The sequence below is a fragment of the Neofelis nebulosa genome, chromosome 15, assembly GCF_028018385.1.
Source record: "Neofelis nebulosa isolate mNeoNeb1 chromosome 15, mNeoNeb1.pri, whole genome shotgun sequence".
NCBI classification, from domain to species: Eukaryota; Metazoa; Chordata; class Mammalia; order Carnivora; family Felidae; genus Neofelis; species Neofelis nebulosa.
This window is the reverse complement of record NC_080796.1, coordinates 36,715,175-36,738,365: the sequence shown is the minus strand read 5'-3', so window position 1 is coordinate 36,738,365 and position 23,191 is coordinate 36,715,175. Positions and strand designations below refer to the sequence as shown.

At 42.5% G+C, this 23,191-nt stretch overlaps 1 protein-coding gene across 3 annotated transcripts in view; it reads left to right on the top strand.

The window, feature by feature from the left end:
* RPS6KC1 (ribosomal protein S6 kinase C1) overlaps nt 1-23,191 on the top strand; it is a 321,171-nt gene that overhangs the window by 220,987 nt on the left and 76,993 nt on the right. Inside the window, exon 16 of one of the 3 annotated variants that reach the window (XM_058700928.1) lies at nt 4,796-4,887. The exons of the other annotated variants lie outside the window; for them this stretch is intronic. Within the exon in view, the coding sequence (XP_058556911.1) occupies nt 4,796-4,872 (77 nt within the window). The 3' untranslated portion in view covers nt 4,873-4,887. Of the gene's footprint in view, nt 1-4,795; nt 4,888-23,191 lie in introns of those variants that run through there. 3 annotated transcript variants of the gene reach the window in all.

Below are 23,191 nucleotides of genomic sequence, written 5' to 3'. Positions count from 1 at the left end.
TTTCTTGGAAATTTCTTCAACTTAATCTAGTTTTTCTATTGAGTTTTCTTTCGGTCATCTTCTTTTGAATTTTCAAGATTCTTTCTTGTTCTTTGGATATACATAGTTTATAGCATCCTATTATTTTATGAATGATATATTTATATATACTTACCATTCTAAGGAGAGAGGAATTATAGTTTTGGGTTTTTGTGTTTGTTTTGCCTGTTCTAGTGTGATTCCCTCTGTTCTGGTTGTTAGTGCTGTGTAGTAAAATCCCCCTCCCCCCAAATCTTAGTGGTTTATCATAGCACATTAATTTTGCTCATGAGTCTTCAGTTTGAGCAGAACTTAACAGGCACAGCTCATCTTTGGCCCATCCTATGTCAGCTAGGGCTGGAATAGTCTAAAGGGCTGGAATAGTCTAGGGCTGAAATAGTCTAGGGCTGGAATAGTCACATGTCAGGTGTCTTGGTTGGGAAGATTCAAACAGTGGGGGCATCTTTTTCTAGCAACATGCATACCTTCCAGAGGGGAAACTTAAGGAATATCAGAGTTCTACGTGATTATTCAGGGTTCCTAAGGCTCTCCGTAGAGAGTAAGAGCTGACTGAAAGCTCCATCCTTTTTAGTACTTAGTCCCAAAAGTCACATAGTGTCATTTCCCCTCTATCTGTTGCAGTGCTGTCTGGTTGAAATGTCATGTGAGTCACATGTGTGATTTTAGGCTTTCTTTAGTAGCCGCATTTCAAAAGTAAAAAGAAACAGGTGAAATCAATTTAAGATCTTTATTTAACATAACATATTAAAGGATCATTGTAATATGTAACCAATATGAAAATATTAATAAGATATTTGACATTTTGTTTTCATACTGTCTTTGAAATTGAGTTTATATGTTATGCTTACAGCACATCACAATTTAGATGCCAATTTTTTTTTTTTACCAGATGTTGCCATTTTAATACTTTAAGTGTGAAATACAGTCTTATCAAAACAAATCGGTGGAAAATATTTTATACTGGTTAGGCTTTAAAATTTAATTATTTAGAATTGAATTATTATTTCATTTCTTCAGTCGCAATAGCCACATTTTAAGTGCTCAATAGCTACATGTGCCTATTGGCTACTGGCTCCCATTGTGGACAGTGCAACTCTGTTAGTTGCACTAACAGAGATTTAACATAACACCCAGATTCAACATAAACCTACCTTTCAATGAAAGAAGGGATAAAGTTTTTTTTGTTTTAATTTTTTTTTTTTACATTTTTTTTTGAGAGAGAGAGAGAGAGAGAGAGCACAAGTGGGGGAGGGGCAGAGAGAGAGGGAGACACAATCCAAAGCAGGCTCCAGGCTCTGAACTGTCAGCACAGAGCCCAGCATGGGGCTTGAATCCACAAACCGTGAGATCATGACCTGAGCCGAAGTCGGACACTTAACTGACTGAGCCACCCAAGCACCTAAAACTTTTAGAAAAATGTTTGTTTATTTTTTGAAAGAAAGAGAGACATAGCTTGGGCGGGGAAGAGACAGAGATAGAGGGAGACACAGAATCCCAAATGGGTTCCAGGCTCTGAGCTGTCAGTGCAGAGCCCGATGCGGGGCTTGAACTCACAAACCAAGAGATCATGACCTAAGCTGAAGTTGGTCGCTCAACTGACTGAGCCACCTAGGTGCCCCAAGAAGGGGTAAAGTTTTAAAGAAAATGTGAAAGCAGAAATATCGTGGTTATTTTTGGAAAATACAGTCTGCCATACCTTCCAAGTTTTTTTTAGTTTATTTGCTTTGGTTTTTGTGTTTCGTGAAGACTTTCCTATAATGCTTACTTACTAAAACTGAAGCTTTCAGAGGCAGATGGGAAGCTCTGTGTGGGGGGCAAGGCTTATCTATTGGTAGACTTCAATGAATGGTGATCTATGGGGCCAGGTCATCTTACTGGGGATGCATCATAGGTCAGGATCTGTTGTCTGTCTCTGGTAGGTTAGATTCTTCAGAGAAGAATCAGTCTTCTTAAGGTATATAACCCTGGGTGTCAGTATTCTGGAGGCAGTGGAGTAAGCAGGAGTGGTGTTAATGTTCACCTAATGCCATCATTTCAGTAAAGCATCTCACCTCTACTCTCTGTTTTTCTTGGTTTCTCTATCAGAGCTACTCTGATCTAATTATATAAAGAATAAACTTCCCAGGGCTTGCTGGGTTGGGAAGGAGTAGTGTCTGTATGCCACAAGTAGGGTTGGGAGCAACCACTTGTTGTCTTCCAGCTCCATCCTCCCCCCGCCCCCCCCCCCCCCCCCCGCCTCCTGAGGAAAGTTTACTACTGAGCTTCTCAGCTCCTCTACTGTGAAGCAATCCCATGTCAGGGGCATTGTCTGTACATGCTGTACGTTTCATATTTTTCCATTCTGCTAAGCCAGTTTTCATTCATGCCTCCACTTTCCATCGCCACAGTATTTGGAGATATCCATTGTGTGCTGTCTTCTCCTTTCCTGTTTTCTTTGTCCTTTGTATATTCCTTTGCATATTATTTTAGCAATGTTTTATCAGGATGCAGAGATTGATTTAAGGAAGGAAAGCCCCCATGTCCTGACATGAAAATGCCACCAGAATCAATGTCTGGGCTGGTTGGTGCCTTAGAAATTTGAGCTGTTGGGCTCAATAATGGTGGCATTTTTAAAATTAAAATTTATCATGTAATTCAATTATAAAATACAGTCAGTATAATGACCAGGCAATAAATAGTAGCTACTGAGCAGCTAGTAGATACCACACATTGTCATGGGGATACAGTGGTAAACAGGATGGAAAAGGCACGTGGTTCAGTGCCTCTCAAGCTGCTATGTATGCATGTTATCTGGGGAGTTTGTTAAAAATGGCAATTCTGTTTCAGTAGATCTGGGGAAAGCCTGAGATTCTGCCAATAGATAAGCCTTATCCCCACATGCAGAGCTTCCAATTGACTTCTGAGCACTTCACTTTTTATGTGAACAGATAGTAGAAGAAAGTCTCTAATGTGAAAGGTGTTTAATTTCACTATAAACCTTGCTTAGGAGTAACATGCTCTGCCTGTGTGTGCTCTTATGGTATTTTTGTTTGGCCAAAAGTTGGCTAATAGCCATTTATAGGTTTCTACATCTGTTGTGTCCATAGGTTCCTAGAACCTCAGGGTTAAGGAGGGACCAAAGATGTGATGCAGTCCAAAGTCCCATTTGTAACACTTATATTCTTATTGTGGTGTCCCTGTGGGTTAAGCATCAGCTCCTGAGGTGACTGGATCATATCTTCATATTGGTGCCAAAGGCAGGGTTGGAGTGTGGTGGGAGATTGGCATGCCAACTAACTGTGGCCCATCCACATGTGGGCACAGGTTTGACCATCTATCTTTCTCAGTAGCTTCAGTGTCCCTCCAAACACCTGTTGCTAAGATCAAGGCTGGGAGAAACCCAGGGACAAAACTCATGTAATATGCTTTTCATAGCACTTGGCCCGTGGTAAGTATCTAATAATAGTAGCTTATGTTTTTGCATGTATTTTGCCCACTGGACCTTTGATACTTAAAATATTGTCCAAGTACTAGAAGTATCAACATTGCCTGGAAGGTTGTTAGAGTCTCAGACTCAGCCAAGATCTACTGGAAGAGAATTTGTAATTTTAGCAAGATCCCCAGGTGATGTGCATGCACACATCAGTTTGGGAAGCACTTGGTTATATGCTTCAGCACTTTGGTGGTGCCATGCAGTGTTCAGCACATTGCTGTTTGTTTAACAAGTACTAGCTGACTGACTGACCTTTAGCGAGCCAGCCTGCAGCACGAATAGAGGGTCTCCCTGTGAGGAGCTCCAAAACAATTCCAGGATGGGAAGTGGAGATGGGAAAGAAGTCCTTGCTTTGTGCCTGGGAGCTTTAACTCCTTTGGAAGCGCCAGTAGCAACAGCTCATATTCCCCTCAAGATTCATTTTAGGATTTTCCAGACCCAAACTGACCTTTGAGATCTCCCCCATTTCTAAAGCAATCTTGGGAACTTGACGCCTTCCCAGACCCCTCCAGCTTTCAGGTCACTTGGACATGAGAACGGGTTTTGTGCCTGCTTGGATGCCTGGGCCCTGGAGCCTGTGGTGCAAGGGGCTGCCCTAGAACTGGAGTGTGGGGCACGGCTCTTCCCCAAACATGACCCCCACTCTGTCTGTGTTTCCCCTGACCAAACAGGGGGGCGGTGTCTCAAAAGCATGGAGAATCCAGCATCCTGCTGCCAGCCATGCTGATTTATTGTAAGAATCCCTGGATTTCAGATTGGCTAACTTGAAGATAGTCTTATATTAACAAAATTTTATAAATAATTTAAGAAGACTCTGAATAGTGGTATAGTGGTATTTTACTTACTTAGTGATATATCAACTGAAAAAATATAAAATTAAAACATGCCTTCAACAGAGCCACCATATTGAACATTAGTGGCCATTATCTAGGATTGCATTCAGAGGGTACAGATGGTTGGGCCAAAGCTTTCCTCACCCCAGAACATACCTTGGAATAATTGAAATCACTGGAGTCCTGATACAGATTTACTGTGTTTAATGTTTGTTTACTTTTGAGAGAGACTGAGAGAGACAGAGTGAGAGTGGGGGAAGGGCAGAGAGAGAGGGAGACACAGAATCCGAAGCAGGCTCCGGACTCTGAGCTGTCAGCACAGAGCCTGACGCGGGGCTCCAACTCACGGACCATGAGATCATGACCTGAGCCAAAGTCGGACACTCAACCAATTGAGCCACCCAGGCGCCCCAGATTTATTTTGTTTAAAATAGCAACTTTCATTAAACAGGACTTGAAAAATGTAGACACCTTCAAAGAAGAAAGAAAAATTACGAAAACCCATCACTCAGAGATGATCACTGGTAACATTTTCAGTATATTTCCCTCTGGTCTTTATGCATTTATATATTGTTATGTAAAGTTTGAGATTATTCTATATAGAAAACTGTATCTTTTCGTTCAGCTAACATTATATCATATTTCCACATCCCACTAACATTCTTCGAAAGCACCATTTTGCTTTACACATAATATTGTATTACATGGATGTACCTTTGTTTGTTTTTAGCGATTCCTCTTTTGCTGATCATTTAGGCTATTTTCAGTTTTTTGCTGTGACTGGTAATGCAACTTCTCCTGGAACTTGTCTTAGGAAACAGTCGGAAATTCACTTATTACCAGATCAAGTCAGGATTAAGTTTAAGATTCTTACTATATACTTGCCAAACTAGTATCTGGATTAAGGTTCCGTTTTTCTATGGAACTAGGTTTTTGAAGAACGCAGTGTCAGAAACCCCAGCTCCAATCAGTTGAGTGTTCTTCTTAGCTTAACTTAGCGGAAGGGAAGTGGCACACATGGCTGAGCTTGAGGAAGATTTCAGAACAGAGGAGGGGAGTGAAGAAGAGTTAGAAGTGATGGCTAGGGGTTCCCTTAGCCGGTATCTGATGTCTTAGGTAAGGACAGATGTATGACCACACATTTCCTGTTAGTGGATTCCTGTGTCCATCTTTGTCCCTACCAGCTGCTCTCTCCTGAGTCCCGTACCCTCTCCATCCCACCTCTTTTCTCTACCAGCTGCTTTGCTCTTCCATGAACTGTTTAGACCCTGTAACTTCAGAGAATCTGGTTGCCACTCCTAAACTGCACCGGGCTGAAGCTGGGGTTCAGGTATTCCATCAGAGCCGGCAGACTACATTCATTGTTGTAGTAGGATAAGCTAGGCAATGCTGTAGTAACAAACAGCAGCAAAATCTTAGTGCTTTTACATAGTCAAGCCATACTCATCCAGTGGGGCGAGGCTCCATGATCCAGCCTGCTTGAATTTCGCAGCACCTTGATCCTGAGACATGATTTCGGGATGGCCAAGGCAGGTGATGGATGTACAGAAAACTGAGCATTGTCTCCTAATGCTTAAGCATGGAAGCGACATACAGTTACGACCTTTGGGTCAAAACTAAGCACATTACCTTACCTGATTGCCTGGGGTCAGGAAAATGCGATCATCTATATGCCCAGGAAGGAAACATAACCGGAAATAATGGTAAGGATTATGATGTCTACCTGAATTACCAAAAAAAAAAAAAAAAAAAAATCCTTAAAATATACTCCAAACACAGTAATTAGAGAAAAATATCATTATTAAATATGTGCAAGCAGCACCAATAAATAGTGACTTAGGAGAGCATCCATTATAGGCTTTATATTTCAAGCAGAATTTGTAGTTTTGCAAATATGTGAAGCTGTAGCCTCATGGGAAAAGAACTCCATCAAATTCATCTGGGTGTCGTGACGGAGCTCAAGGTACCCCAGGAATCTACCTGTGTTTCCCAGTACTTGAAGGGAGGAGGGTGTTATGATTTAGCTAATCATAAAGGGATGGCAAGTAGGTTTCCACTTGTGGGCCACAGCTACGTAATTGGTAGTAAACTGGAACTCAACGCCGTGTTGAGCAAGACTCTAAGGAAGCTCAGTGGGGGACAGTGCAGTGATTCATTCATTCAACAAATACTGACAAGGCACATATGATGCAGTAGGCACTGTACCAAGTGCTGATGATTGCAGCTCACGTGGAACTCATATTATCAATATCATTTAGTGATGTCTATCAGGGGATACTTGCCTGTGTGCCTGTGTGCCTGTGCAGGTAGGCATGTGTAGGTGCAGTGGGCAAGGGAGTGGGGGCACATTAGTTTCTTTCTATTTCCGTCTCTGACCTAATATGACTGTTTAATTAGTGCCAGATTAATTCAAGCAATAGAAATAATTGCTAACTGGCTATCTTTCACATGCACTCTCATAAGAAGGATGTAGGTTTTGAATTGTTTTCCCCTCTAGTCTCGATGAGTCCTGCAGTACTTACCATATGAGTCATCCCCAGAACTTGTGTTTTCAAGGAAACTGAAGGTGTTATTGGGGTACCATCTCCTCCTTTGTTTCTCTTCCCCTAGCTCATTCCTCTGACTGCTGTAAAACTTTGCTTATTCTTATTAGGTCCCAGATTTTCCCCCCTATATACCAAATTCTCTATCTTCTTAAAAAGCTTAAACTAGTAAATGGGAATGCTATTAATTCCCCTCCTCCCATTCCTCTACATCTTTTTAAGTCCACCCAGGACGGAGCAGGAGGAATGCCACTTTTCCTTTTTAATTGCTTCATCAGAAGTGATATAAAGAGGGGCACCTCGGTGGCTCAGTACGTTCAGTGTCTGACTCGGCTCAGCTCATGGTCTCACGGTTCATGAGTTGAGCCCCACGTCAAGCTCTGTGCTAACAGCTCAGAGCTTGGAGCCCGCTTTGGATTCTGGGTCTCCCTCTCTCTCTGCCCCTCTGCTCACACTCTGTCTCTCTCTCATAAATAAACATTAAAAAATTTTTGAAAAAAAAAAAAAGAAGTGTTATAAAGACCAGCAGGATCCCTAACTGAGGCTGATTCTTGGCCAGGGCTCTGGGATGGCTTCTCCATAGAATCTGTACCATGAAACTCAAGTGAAATGGTAAATAACACAAAGAGAGCCTCAGCAGGACCAGCTCAGTCACTTCACTGGTCTCTTGTCACCCTTTGTTCTCATCAGCATGCTTCTCTTGGCTCCTCCAACCTCTCTCATCCCTGAGAGCCCAGCACGGGCTGGGGACCTCCTCATGGTTTGCTGTGGGCAGCAAGTCAAGCACGGAGCGGTAGCAGGCTGTGTCATGACATCGGGCTGTTGCCAAAATTAGAAAAGAATGAATAGAAATGAATTTACTTCTAAAGAAAAATGGGAGATATGTTGTTCTACATTTTTCTTCTTCTTCACTATCTCTATGTCTGTATAAAAAATATGATAAACGTAGGAACAGGTTTTCCCAAATATTTTCTCTGTTAGGATCCACTGAATATTTAGTACTCATGATTATAATGATATATAAAACAGATAGGAACTGAGGCCTCTCTGGTAGCAGACATTTCAGACCCATTATGAGAAACGTTTTGAAGCTGTTTCATTGGTGTAGGGATCCTTTTGGTCTCTGAGGATTCATTTTCTGAGTCTGGTTGCATATGGAAGGAAAAGTCATTCTAACAAGAAAAACCTCGGTAATAATGGGACCACTTATGAAGTCAGTCTCCACTCAGACACCCTTCCCTGTTTAACCCTGGAGTTTAACCCTGCCCATTGGGTCAATATATTTAACATTTTTGGCTTTCAGTCCTTCTCTAATTTCAGGGTATGGGAAACATTTGACAACACAAAATCAAATAAAATATAAACAGACTGCAAAATGAAATTGGAAATCTTGCAGAAGATCCAAGTTTTCCTGAAGTTGGTAGTGATATGGAGGACTCCTCTAGTCCTCAAAGTCCCAAAGCCTTTGGCAATGGACATCAGACATAGCTGAATTAATTAAAAATCGAAGAAGAGACAATTGAAATGGATGATGACAATATAGGTCTTTGAAAAGAGGATTACATGAACCCTAAGAACACTGACGTAATACCTGAGTATTTAGAAAATGATCTGCTTTATACTCTTACTTCGTGCCAAAAATGAAGTGAAAAACATCAAGTACGTAGGAACTTCAGAATTCTCTAGTCCATCATCTTAGAGATGAAAAGCCAGAGAGGTGAAGGAGGGCAAAGGCCCACTACAGGTGATGAGCGGGCCAAACGTGGACCTGCCCACTTCACCAGTTCTTCCAGTCACTCCCACCGGAGTTTGACTCCCCACCTCCCACCCATGAGAAAATCCGATCGGCCCCTCTTCCAAATGGTCCCAGAATAATCCGACAGCTTCTTGGCATCCCCTTGCCCCCAACTCCCCTTTCCCTCCCACGGACTGCTGCAATAGCTCTCTCGCTGGGCTGCCCCTCTCACCTCTTCCCAGCCTTATCCCTCCTCTCTCAAACCTTCCAGAGGCTTCTCTTCCCCATCAGGATAAAATCCCAGAGCCTCCCTGAGATTGTCAGGCCCAGCCAAGTCTTGTTCCTGGTACCTCTCCTCCTGCACTGTGCTCCCAGAACTCCTGGGCGTTCTTCAAATCCCTATGAAAGCCCTCTGCTCCAGGACTTTCTTTTTTTAATTAAAAAAATTTTTTAATTTATTTTTTAGAGAGAGAGAGAGGGAGAGAGAGAGAGTGAATGGGGGAGCAGTAGAGAGATGGGGGGTGGGTAGACACAGAATCCCAAGCAGCCTCCAGGTTCTGAGCTGTCAGCACCGAGTGCTGATGCGGGGCTCAAAATCATGACCTGAGCTGACGTCAGACCTGAAGCTTAACCAACTGAGCCACCCAGGCGCCCCTCCCGGCTCCAGGTTTTACTCCCTCCTGCTGCCTGGAAGGCTGTCCCAGAGATATTCCCTTTCCGTTCCTTTCACACATCCCGAGAACCTATTTAAACGAGCACTTCACCTTATCATCCCTTCCTACTAAATTTTTCTTAATAAGAAAAATGATCAAGACCTGGCCTATATATTTATATGTTTATTATCGCCTTCCCACATCAGATTAGAAGTTCTGTATTCACTGTGGGTTTTCAGTTATTCATCAGGCATTTGTATCACTTTTGTTTGTTGGCAAGTACAATTAGAAAACTAATGCCATTAACAAATGCTAAATAATTCTTTTTTTAAAAGTTTATTTATTTTGAGAGAGAGAGAGAGAGAAAGAGAGAATAATCAAGGGAGGGGCAGAAAGAGAGGGAGAGAAAGGGAATCCCAAGCAGGCTCCGCACTGCCAGTGCAGACAGAGCCTAACAACAACTCTAACCCATGAAACAGGAGATCATGACCTGAGCTGAAACTACGAGTCAGAAGCCTAACTGACAGAGCCACCAAGGTGCCCCTAAAGAAGTAATTCCTGAACAAACAAATAAATAGCATGAATGATAAAATGAATAATTTAAATGATCTATATTGGGGAGTCTGGTAAGGAAATTGTTTTAAAAGTCAGAATGTTTTGCCACGTTGCTTTTCCCCAACAGGATTTTGTCCTGCGGTGATTTATGTGTCCCAAGCATCACTCCTGTGTTCTTCATCAAGGTGGAACCCCCCGAGGAGAACCAAAGGCCGTCCAGGTCCCACTTCTCATTCTGTCTCAGTGATTCGACTGGGGGCAAAGACGTCACAGCTTCCAGATGACAGGCTTGCGAGGGCACTGGGAGTCTTGCTCAGCCAGGGCCATTGGGGGTGGGAAGAAATTTCTTATGTGGATGAAGGACTCCCCCCCCCCCCCCCCCCACACACACACAAATTTAGAATTTAGGCAGCTCTCTCTTGGTCAGAGATTACTTATGCAGTTTCTGGGCATTTGGCCCTTCATTTGTATTCCTGTGTTTTGTCCAGAAGGAAGGAGGGAAATTCCCCTGAGGTTGTCAGTAGTGAGAAAAGAGGTTGAAATTGCTGGTCGAAATCCACTCTCTTGGATTTTTTTTTCCTGATGGACGTGGGGTTGGAGGTATGCTGGGGGATCGGGGCAGGAGAGGGGCTCTGTCATGTAAAGGTACATGTGCTGTTTGGGAGCATTAGTTTTGAAAGTTCGGGAAACATTTAAGGACAATGTGGGTTTTTTTTTTTAAAGTATTATTACCAGCACCGGAGAAGAGATATTTGGGGGACATGTGGGGTGAGGTGATGGGGAACACAGCATAGAGTAAAAGTAGTCATTGCAGTTCGGGACAGTAGGGCAAACTCGGGGACGAGTGTGACTCTACACACCCAGAGAGGCCAGGAGGTAGCCCCCGGGCCAGCTGAACAGCTACATCCCCTGGGGCCACCGGGTGGCCCTCTTCTCAGCGGATGTCGATGCCTTATGGTGACCCGGTTGGCTTTTACCACCCTCGATTCTGGGTTATTCCCCTAAATCTCAGGGTCAGCAATACTTAGCTCCTTCTGGAGGCGATTGGTCTGACAAACTGGCACCCAGAAGAGCTTCAGAGCAGGAAGATTCTCTTGTATCTACAGTCCCCTCCCCCTGACCACTTGGGAAAGTTTGGGGGGTCTACTGCCCTGGGCTTTGCCCTGTGAACCCTTGCCCATCCAGTTCTGCAGTGTGGAATTTCCCTCACGCTGCACAGTGAAAGCGAGCCCGGCCCTCTCCGCGAACCTCGGTCCTGATAGTAAGATGAGTGAGCCTACTAACTTCCCCAGCCCCACAATGTGAGGACAGGGTAATGATGTCCAATTTTGCACACTTCAAATCCATTAGTAGCAATTACCTTTCTCGAGGTGTTTTGAGTTAGTTTTAACATAGCATTCTTACAGTTGGTGGATAATGACAGTAATAATGTGCACAACATTTTCAAGTCGCTGTTTTTAGCTACAATAACACCATTAGTAGGTCTATTTAACAGATGCATTTCATGCTAAAAGTTAAGGTTCTCATGATTCCTGTCCCTTCCCCCATGCAAACCTTCCCTGCTATTTTATTCGATGGAGATTTTTTACTTTAAAGTTTCAGAGCTATTTTTCCTATTCTGGGTCTTCCTGTTGAAATGAGATGGTTGTATGACTGGTTTGATCTAGAATTATTAATTGTTTAGGTGTTCTTATTTAGCTATTCTTTTCATGACATGCAAGCTGACCTAGAAATTCAAAGCTCACGAAAATGGAAATTGTATATATTTTCTAAAACTCAGTTGGGATGTCTACGAGAGATTATTGGGTTTTACATGATGTCTTTAAGGCAGATGGGCGTGTGTGTGTGTGTGTGTGTGTGTGTGTGTGTGGTGTGTGCATGCGTGCGAGTGTGTGTGAATTTCCCTGTAATCCAGGAGATCTGTGTGTTTACTCCACCCCACTACCCCCCTCCTCCTGGAAGCCGTCTCTGACCACCCCAGCCACCAGAGAGCTCTCCTCTTCTCAAGCCCTGCTTTTTTTTTTAATGTTTATTTTCTATTATTGAGAGAGAGAGAGAGAGAGAGAGAGAGAGAGAGAGCCAGGGAGATGCAGAGAGGGAGACAGAGGATCTAAAGCAGGCTCTGTGGTAATAGCAGAGAGCCCAACACAGGGCTCAAACCCACAAGCTGTGAGATCATGACCTGAGCCGAAGTCAGACATTCAACCCACAGTGCCACCCAGGCACCCCCGAAGCCCTGCTTCTTTGTTGTCTATAATCCCTTTTGTATACTCCTGACTGTCTGCTTCCATCCTTGCCTCTAGTTGTGTTGGTATTTAGTCTCCATTTTGTAGCCGGGTATCCCTGTGCCTGTATTACTTTCCTAGGACTGCCTTAACAAAGTAACATAAACTGGGTGGACTACAACAATAGACATTTATTCTGGAGGCTGACAGTCTGAGTTTGATAAGTTGTTTATAGATTTTAGATACTAACCCCTTATCTGATGTGTCATTTGCCAATATCTTTTCCCATTCTGTCAGTTATCTTTTAGTTTTGCTGATTGTTTCCTTTGCTGTGCAGAAACTTTTTATCTTGATGAGGTCCCACTAGTTCATGTTTGCATTTGTTTCCCTTGCCTTCAGTGACATGTCTAGTAAGAAGTTGTTGCAGCTGAGGTCAAAGAGGTTGCTGCCTGTGTTCTCCTCTAGGATTTTGATGGTTTCCTGTTTCACATTGAGATCTTTCATCCATTTTGAGTTTTTTCTTGTGTGTGTGTGTGTATGGTGTAAGAAGGTGGTCCAGTTACATCTTTTCTGCATGTTGCTGTCCAGTTTTCCCAACACCATTTGTTGAAGAGACTGTCTTTTTTCCATTGGATATTCTTTCCTGCTTTGTCGAAGATGAGTTGGCCATATGTTTGTGGGTCCATTTCTGGGTTTTCTATTCTGTTCCATTGAGCTATGTGTCTGTTTCTGTGCCAGTACCACACTGTCTTGATGACTACAGCTTTGTAATATAGCTTGAAATCCAGAATCATGCCTCCACCTTTACTTTTCTTTTTCAAGATTGCTTTGGCTATTTGAGGTCTTTTGCAGTTCCATACAAGTTTTAAGATTGTTTATTTTAGTTCTGTGAAAAATGCTGGTGGTATTTTGATAGGGATCATATTAAATGTGTAGATTGCTTTGGGTACTATAGATATTTTAACAATGTTCTTCCAATCCATAAGTATGGAATTTTTTCCCCCATTTCTTTGTGTCCTCTTGAATTTCTTTCATAAATGTTCTATGGTTTTCATTGTCTCATATAAGTATGGCTACTCTGGCTTTCTTTTGTTGACCATTAGCATGATAGATGGTTCTCCCCTTACTTTCAATCTGAAGGTGTCTTTAGTTCTAAAGTGGGTCTCTCGTAAATAGCATATAGATGGATCTTGTATTCTTGTCCATTCTGTTACCCTATGTCTTTTGATTGCAGCATTTAGTCCATTGATGTTTAGAGTAAGTACTGAAAGATATGAATTTATTGCCATTCTGTTGCCTGTAGAGTTGGAGTTTCTGGTGGTGTCCTCTGGTCCTTTCTAGTCTTTGTTGCTTTTGGTCTTTATTTATTTGTTTATTTATTTTCATCTTTTCTCCCCTCAGAGAGTCCCCCTTAAAATTTCTTGCAGGGCTGGTTTAGTGGTCACAAACTCCTTTAATTTTTGTTTGTCTGGGAAACTTTTAATCTCTCCTTCTATTTCAAATGACAGCCTTGCTGGAAAAAGAATTCTCAGCTGCATATTTTTCCGATTCAGCACATTGAATATATCTTGCCACTCCTTTCTGGCCTGCCAAGTTTCTGTGCATAGGTCTGCTGTAAACCTGATCTGTCTTCCCTTGTAGGTTAAGGACTTTTTTTTTCCCTTACTGATTTCATGATTCTTTTCTTGACTGAGTATTTTGTAAATTTGACTATGATATGCTTGTTGATGGTCGGTTTTTGTTGAATCTAATGGGAGGCCTCTGTGCTTCCTGGACCTGGGAAAGTTTTCTGCTATGATTTGCTTACATAGCCCTTCTACCCCTTTTCTCTCTCTTCATCTTCTGGGCCCCCTGTGATTCTGATGTTGTTCCTTTTTAATGAGTCACTGATTTCTCTAATTCTTAAATCATGCTCTTTTGCCTTAGTCTCCCTTTTTTTTCTCCTGCTCCATTTTTTCTCCATAGGTTTGTCCTCTATATTGCTAATTCTTTGCTCTGCCTCACCCATCCTTGCCACTGTGGCATTCATTTGAGATTGCAGCTCAGTTATAGCATTTTTTAAATTTCATCATGGCTAGATTTTACTTCTTTTATCTCCACAGAAAGGGATTCTAATCTATTTTTGACTCCAGCTAGTATTCTTATTATCATGATTCTAAATTCTGGTTCAGACATCTTGCTTGTATCTGTGTTGATTAAGTCCCTGGCTGTTGTTTCTTCCTGCTCTTTCTTTTGGGGTGGATTCTTTTGTTTTGTCATTTTGAAGGGAGAAAAGGAATTAATGAGGGAAAAATAATTAAAAAATTAAAATAAAAAAATTAAAATTAAAAAATTAAAAACAACACACACACACACACACACACACACACACACACAAATCAAATAAATGATGCTAGATCCTAGGTTGTTTTGGTCTGGGACCAGACAAGCCCCTTGAGAGGGGCTTCATAGATTAGAGAAAAAAGGGGAAAGAAAAAAAAGGAAATCGTTTGAAAATTTGAAAAAATGAATACACTGAAATAGAATAAAATGAGATGATTAAAGTAAAATAGAATTTGAAAAAAATTACACAAAAATAAAAAACATAGTAGAAAAAAATTAAAGAAAAATATTTTTAATAAAAATTGAAAATAAAAATAACTTTTCTTTTTCTGTATTCAAGAAAAAGGAAAGAAATGAAAAATAGAAAAAAAAGAAAAAGAAAAAAGAGGAGAAAATTGAATTGATGGACCAGTGAACAGACTGAAATCTGATTGAAATTACTTCATTTTCCCCTAGAAGTCAAACTATGAAGCGCTTTATAGTCCATAAAGTAAGCAGGCAGAGACTTGTGTTCCTGAAGACCGAGGTTGGCCCAGTTGGGCGGGGCTTAGTGTAATGACTCTGTTCTCCACTAGATGGCGCTGATTAGCTTACTGGGGTGGATTGTCGGGGTGCTTGTTCGTGTGCGCGCGCGCGCATGCACGGGAATGGTGACAATGGCGTCACCCAGCTACCTAGTCTCTAGTATCAGAACTCTGTTCTCTCTGATCAGCAGTCGCGCACCCGTCCTTTGTCTTTGGTTTCCATCCACTCCCTACTTTTACACTGTCCGTGACCAAGCCCCAGGCAGCACCTCCCTCCCGAGTTTTGTCTCAGATGCGGCTGTTTTTCCCGACTTTTACTTCTGAAGGACTGCGGCTTTGACCCGTTCTGCCCCTCTGCGGGAGGGCCTCACCGAGCAACGGTCAAATATCGGCTGCACCCAGGAACGTTTGCAGGACTGTGCTGCTGCAGTTGTCCAGAGACTGTGGCTGGGTGCCAGCCCGCCCCAGAGAAAGTTCACGCAGTCATGTAGCAGCAGAATTTCAGGGATTATGGCAAATCACAACACGCATCTGGCACCAGGCTTCACCCCCAACGACCTTGTTCCAGCACCAGCGAAAGTGGTTGTTCTCTGGGGTCTGCTGGGGTCATTGCTTTGGTGGGAGCTATACAGCCTCTATCAGATGTTTTCCCAGCAGGGGAACAGCCTCTCCCCTGTGGTCTGAAGAACCCTGGACTTCACTCTGCTCCTGGGGATTCACCCTTCCCAGCAGAGCACCATCAGGTATTGTGCTGCAGAGTTTCAGACTCTGCACTCCCTGTTTATAGAGTCTTAATGGAATTTAAACCCTCTCCTTTCTCCATTCTCCCTTTTTAGTTCAGTCCCTGCAGCTGTTTCCACCTTTCCACTTTGTCTCCAGCAACTTTTGGCGGGGGGGGGGGGGGTGCTTTTCCCATATTCTCCCCCCACGCCTTGCCCCGTCTCCATCCTCTCTCCACATGCAAAAACAGCTCCCTGCCCTCCGCAGCTTCTCTCTCCCCCAGTTCACCACTCTGCACCACATACCTGCTGAGTTCTGTGGTTCAGGTTGTGCAGATTGTTGTGTTAATCCTCCAATCAGTTTTCTAGGTGTGCAGGATGGTTTAGTGCTGGTGTGGCAGTATTTCATGGATGCGAGACACACACGAAAAACTTCTGTGCTGTTCTGCCATCTTGGCTCCTCCTAGTGTTCTATAGTTTTCAGAGCGGAGGTTGACAGTCTGAAGTCAAGGAGTTGGCAGGGCCATGCTCCCACTGAAGCTTCTAGGAGAAGATCCTTCCTTGCCTCTTCCAGCTTCTGGTGGTTCCAGGATCCCTTGTTTTATGGCAACATAACTCCCATCTCTGCCTCTGTCTTCATGCATCTCCTCCTTGTGCTTCTGTATTTTCACACTGCATTCTTCTTATAAAGCTACTAGTTAAATTGGATGAGAGCCCACCCTAACGGCAGCATCTGAACTTGATTTCATCTGTAAAGGCCCTATTTCCAAATAGGGTCACATCCACAGATAACAGGGACCAGGACTTCAACATATCTTTCTAGGGGACACAGCTTAACTCCCTCAAGGAAATTGTAACCTTCTTGAAACCTAGAGTGTTTGATGTACCCCCTTAAGCAGTGTTTCCTAAAACCTTGAATAGGGAACAGGAATCCTTAGGTTTTTATTGAAATGAGGGTCTTATTGTCAAACGCATTAGAGAAACACTGTATCTATGTCCCTGACTTAAGATGCTGATTAGCATATTAAAGGCTCAGAGAAATCTTGCTATAAAGTATCTCGCTTAAATCATACTTATCTTCACTAGTTTTTTTGACCACAGGGACTTTTTCTGCTCCAAGTTGCCTCCGTTAACAGCAATGGAATATACTTTGGGAGAATATAGGCCCATTGAATGATACTTGTGCCATATGAATTGTCCCAAATGAGGTAAGCAGAATGATACGGCATTTAGTTGAGCAAAAAAAAATGTTTTTTGGATAGCATGAAATGTGCCCTGTAGAATAGGAGCAGTTTTTAAAAGACTCAATTCTGAGTGCTACTTGAATTCAGCCCAGATTTGGATGGAATGGCTTGAAGCCCTCCCCATGCTCCGTCCACTCACCTGCCCCCTGAATGCCATGTTTCCTCATTTGAAAACGGGGACAAGCATATACATATCTTCAAAATGCACTGTACATAATTACTATTTGAGCCCAGCAGTTTAACCAGGAGAATCAATGAAGTCGGTACATCCTTATGCTCTTCTGTGCTTTCAATCACAATGATTTTAAATGAAGTGTAGAATGGTGAGGTGCCTGGGGAAAACTTGATTTTCTGCTTATATTTAAAGGAAAAGAATGGTGATAATTTTCTAACAATAACAAAAAATCCTCTTTTTGATCCTTTCAACATCCTGTGAGTTCTTTCTGCATCTTTTTGCAAAAAGTTTAATCCCCAGTGGGCTCCTTGGCAAACTTGTGATGGGTGACTCCTTCCCCCCTCTGTCCATTCATGTGATTTGAGGGCCACCAGTCCATTCCAGTCTAGTCTTGTCACTACTAGCACGGGCAACACCTGAGTAGGAAGGTCAGTTTCTTGGCAAAAATGCCACGTTACACTGCAAAGCTGAATAAAAATGTTTTTTTGAATCAGGGGTCTGCCCTGGTTTACAATAGAGCTGGTATAGTTTGTAAAAATAGATACATTAGAGGGATATTTCATAAAAGGAATTATTTATTTTTTAAAATGTACAACTTGGGGGGTGTGAGGGTGGCTCAGTCGGTTGAGTGTCTGACTTCGGCTCAGGTAATGATCTCACAGTTTGTGGGTTTGAACCCCATGCTGCATCGGGCTTTGCGGTGACAGCTCAGAGGCTGCTTCAGATTCTGTCTCAGTCTCTCTCTCTGCCCCTCCCCCCTTTCTCTCCCTGTCTCAAAAATAAATAAACATTAAAAAATTTTTTAATAAAAAATATACAACTTGGAATTTGCTGCAAGTTCCCTTTGAATAGTAAATACTCCTGCTACATTTCAGCTGAGATTTAATTTACAGATATCTGATTTCTCTACACTTTCTGGATCCTATCCGTAGATGTGGAGAGTGGTTAAGAGCATGGGCTTTGACGTCAGGCAGACATGTGTTCAAATCCTGACTAACTGCTCTCCTTGCATACCTGTAAGTTGTGCAGATGACTTACTCAGGGGAAGTAAAATGGGAATAATAACACCTACCACAAATGGTTATTGTAAGGACCTAATGAGATAATGGTTTAAACATCTTTTCCTGGTATGTAAATTGTTTAGCTCTGTTCCCAGCATATGCACAATAGAATGTTTATAAAAAGCTTAGCTAATCACTCAATAAGTTTAGTTATTATTACCTGCTACCTTATAATAATCATTTATGTCTTTCATTCACTTAAGAAATAGTTATTGAGGGTCTATTCCATGCCAGGCACCATTGAAACTGCTTGGAATATAGGAGAGAATAAACAATTTCCTGCCTGCCTAGGATTAGTTTTTGTTTTAGGCAGAGAGTGGCAATTAACAAATTAATAAGCAAATGGTATGTCAAATTAATAATAGTGATTCTAAGAATCACTCCTGAGAAGATTAAGCAGGATAAGGTAGGTAAGGCATGCAGTGTGTGTGGGGGTGTGGGTTGTTATTTTTGATACAATGATTAGGGAGGGCCTCACCAATCATGTCATATTGGAGTAGACAGAAAGGAAGCGAGGAAAGAGCCTTCAGGAATAAGAAGCAGCAAACGCAAAGGCCGTGGGCTAGATTTGTGCATGGCGATGTCTGAGAAGCTGCAGGAAGTTAGCATGGCTAACTCCCCTTCCAAGGGGAGGATACTGGGGGTGAGATCAGAGGGGACCCCTAAGTCAGCTCAGGGGGGGCTTGTAGGACCCGGTGTGCACTGGGGAGTTTATCCTGCGGGAGATGGAGCCATTGGCAAGTTTTGAGCTTTTGAGAGGAGTGATAAGATCTGATTGTTTCCAGAGGACCAATCTGGTGACGCTGTTGAGAATATATTATATTGCGATATGAGTAACTCACGATATGTATAAATTTAAATAATGGGCATAACTCTGTGAAGAAAGCGTTCTGTGACTGATTTCTTGTCTTGTCTCTCTAGCCCTAGTCTTCCCCATCCTATTGCACACTCTTCTTTTGTATTTGCCCAATTCCCAGGGCAGCTAAATATCCTTGATGTTAAGGGCAGTGTCTTAGCTTGGGACACCATGACAAAATACCGCAGACTGAGTGGCTTAAATGACAGACATTTATTTCTCATATTTCTAGAGGCTGGCAGTCCAAGTTCAAGGTGTTGGCAAGGTAGGTTTTATTCTGAGGCCTCTTTATTGGTTTGTAGACTGACCTCCATCTTCACTGTGTGCTCACATGGTGGAGAGAGATGCTGTGTCTTCTAATAAGGACACAAATCCTATCATATCATGACTCTGCCCTTATGGCTACATTTAACCTTAATTGCCTTCATGATGACTCTTCCTCCAAATACAGTCACATGGGGGGGGTTGGGGCTTCAAAATATGAATTTGGGGGTGACACAAACATTTAGTCGGTTAACAGGAAAGAAGTGGCATATAAGAGTTTAGTTCTTTTTTTAAATCAAAGTTAGTTAACATATAGTGTAATAATGATTTCAGGAGTAGGATTTAACGATTCATTTCTTACCTATGACACCCAGTGCTCATCCCAACAAGTGCCCTCCTTAATGCTCATCACCCATCTGACTCTTCCCCCCACCCAACACCTCACCAGAATCCTTCAGTTTGTTCTCTGTATTTAAGAGTCTCTTATGGTTTGCCTCCCTCTCTGTTTTTATATTACTTTTGCTTCCCGTCCCCTGTGTCTTTCTGTTTTGTTTCTTGAATTACACATATGAGTAAAATCCTATGATATTTGTCTTTCTCTGACTGACTTATTTCACTTAGCACAACACACTCTGGTTCCATCCATGTTGTCGCAAATGGCAAGATTTCATTCTTTCTGATCGCCAAGTGATATTCCATTGTATATATATATATATATATATATATATATATATATATATATATATATATATATATGCACACCACATCTTCTTTATCCATTCGTCAGTTGATGGACATTTGGACTCTTTCCATACTTGGAAGTATGGAAGTACTCTTTCCATACTTGGCTATTGTCGATAGCACTGCTATGAACGTTGGGATTCATGTGCCCCTGTGAATCAGCATTTTTGTATCCTTTGGATAAATACCTAGCAGTGCAATTGCTGGGCACTAGAGTATTTCTATTTTTAAGTTTTTGAGGAATCTCCATGCTGTTTTCCAGAATGGCTGCACCAGCTTGCCTTCCCACCAGCAGTGCAGAAGGGTTCTCCTTTCTCTGCATCCTCACCAACATCTGTTGTTTCCTGAGTTGTTAATTTTAGCCATTCTGACAGGTGTGGTTTTTATTTGTATTTCCCTGATGATGAGTGATGTTGAGTATCTTTTCATGTGTCTGTTAGTCATCTGGATGTGGATGTCTTCTTTGGAAAAGTGTTTATTCATGTCTTGCCTATTTCTTCACTGGATTATTTGTTTTTGGGTGTTGAGTTTGACAAGTTCTTTATAGATTTTGGATACTAACCCTTTATCCGATATGCCATTTACAAATACCTTCTCCCATTCTGTCTGTTGCCTTTTAGTTTTGCTGATTGTTTCCTTCACTGTGCGTATGCTTTTTATCTTGATGAGGTTTCAATAGTTCCCTTTTGCTTTTGTTTCCTTTGCCTCTGGAGACATGTCAAGTAAGAAGTTGCTGCAGCCAATATCAAAGAGGTTGTTGCCTGTTTTCTCCTCTAGGATTTTGATGGTTTCCTGTCTCACATTTATGTCTTTCATCCATTTTAAGTTTTTTGTTTGTTTGTTTTTATGTTGTAAGAAAGTGGTCCAGGTTCATTCTTCTGCATGTTGCTGTCCAGTTTTCCCAGCACCACTTGCTGAAGAGACTGTCTTTATTCCATTGGATATTCTTTCCTGCTTTGTCAAAGATTAGTTGGCCATACGTTTGTGGGTCCATTTCTGGGTTTTCTATTCTGTTCCATTGTGCCAGTACCATACTGTCTTGATGGTCACAGCTTTGTAATACATCTTGAAATCCAGAATTGTGATGCCTCCAGCTTTGGTTTTCTTTTTCAGCATTACCTTGGCTATTCAGGGTCTTTTCTCATTCCATGCAAATTTTAGAATTATTTGTTCTAGCTCTGTGAAAAATGCTGGTGTTATTTTGATTGGGATTGCAAGAGTTCAGTTCTTTTTAACCAGAATGGAGAGTATGCTCATTTAGCTAATATAAAAATCTGCCACTCCTCTCTTAGGAGAAACCTAGCAATCACTGTCATTGGTCCTACTAAGGCATAACCTAGCAGAGTTGCCCTAAATATGATAACATCTACCAGGGGATTGACAGCTGGGGAGACCAGGATCACATTCCAAAGGCCTCTATAGGGATGGTTTTATCAGTTTATATGTTTTCCCCTTGTTTGTTTGTTTGTTTATGTGTAATTAACATGCCAGATTGCACTGAGGAGTTTTAGAAGGAGACCATCACGGGCATCTCCTCAGCAGGCATTCTGCAGGTTGTAACCTGTACAGGGGTTCCTGCCTGAAGGGGGCTGAGCGGGGGCTGAAGTCCAGCCAGGCTCTTGTTGCCATGCCCGCACCCTTATGGACCATGTTGGCCTGAAGGGTGCTATTTTCTAATTCAGCTGCAGTTTCCTGACTACCAGAGTGTGATGGGACAGTGAGCAGCATCTTCTCTGTCCTCAAAAGAAATTTCTTTCCAACGTGAGTATCAGAAATAGCTGTTGCTTCCCTTGGGCTGCTGGTGTGTTTCACATCATGGATATTTAGAGCTTTGTCTTCCTCTTCCCATGGACTATGAGAAAACTTAGAATGAGGTTGGAGCCTTCCTGGCAGCAAGTTGATTTCATGGTAGGCATTCTGGATGCTACTGGCCCTTCCCACACAGGATTCCTGGCCTCTTTGAGTGCTGTGGATGGGGCTGGGACACCTTAAAAATTTATTAATTTGAGAACATGTGTTATGCACTGCTTGGACTGGGTCATAATTGAGTTTTGGTCTGCTTAGGTTAGGGCAATATTATGACAAGTTTGCATTCATTCACAGGTATTTACTGAGTGATCACTGTGCTGGTCACAAAGTAGGGATGAAGAAGACAGGCTGGGGATTTATCCTCAGGAGCCTCTACGCTAATCAGGGAGGAGGTGGGTAAACACGTGACCAAGCTGATTATAGTTTGGGACAGTGCCCTACAGGAAGCAAGCAGGGGCTCTCATGGAGAGTTACTGTGTGTGTGGTGGGGAGTAGGAGGTAGGAGGGGACGGATTAGGAGAGCTTCTAAAGAGCATGAATTTAAATGTTGTATGTTAAGTTCTGAGCTTGGTGCCTGACCCACGGTAAGCTCTCAATTCTCAAAAAGTGTTATTGTTATTATCAACTGTCACCTGTCCCTCATTACATGCTGCTCAACACACGGAGGCCAGAGGCACACGTTGCCGAGTTCAAAGGGAGGCCGAAGCTTTGCAGATGTACTGGCCACGGACAGTTGGGGGGCTTCGGTTTATGAGAGCCGGATGTTTCTTTCTCCTCCTTCCCTCTTGAAAGGCAGGCCTTCCTTGTTGGTTGGTACTAAGCGATGGCCGTACATCCCAGTTTGGGTTTGTTTGTCATTTGAGCCCTTTCTCCAAGCCATCATCCCCAAGCACTGATCTGTGGCACTGCCCACATCTTTAAGGCTGTGTTTTCCTGACCACACATTTCAATGCATACCCACTCAGAACCAAATGCAAACAATTTTGAATTCGTATGGGAGCAGTGAATAGCAAAAGGCCCTTCCTTGCAGAGTTAATAATATTCCGTGTGCAGGAGAGTTGTCAGATGGATTAAAATATATCCCTTCTAACGTCATGTTTTCTATCACTCTCTGAGCTTCTGAACAGTCGGCCTCTCTAGTGGAAGAGGGAAGGATTAGGGCCTGAGGCTGGGAGTCTGGGTGAGTCTAACAAGTTGACTTCATGTTCCTAGGAATGATGCAAGGCCGCTCACAGTGTACGAGCTAATCTTGCTCAAGTACTCAGAGAAGCGGAGGGTATCCATCTTGCCCACAACTCAGTGCCTTCCCTTGGTTACCTAAGGGAGCCCACTTACAACTCTATTACCCGGTAAATTAGGAGAGCGGTTCAGTCAGGTATATTTATCATGAAGAGAACTGAAGATAATTAATACACTGCATT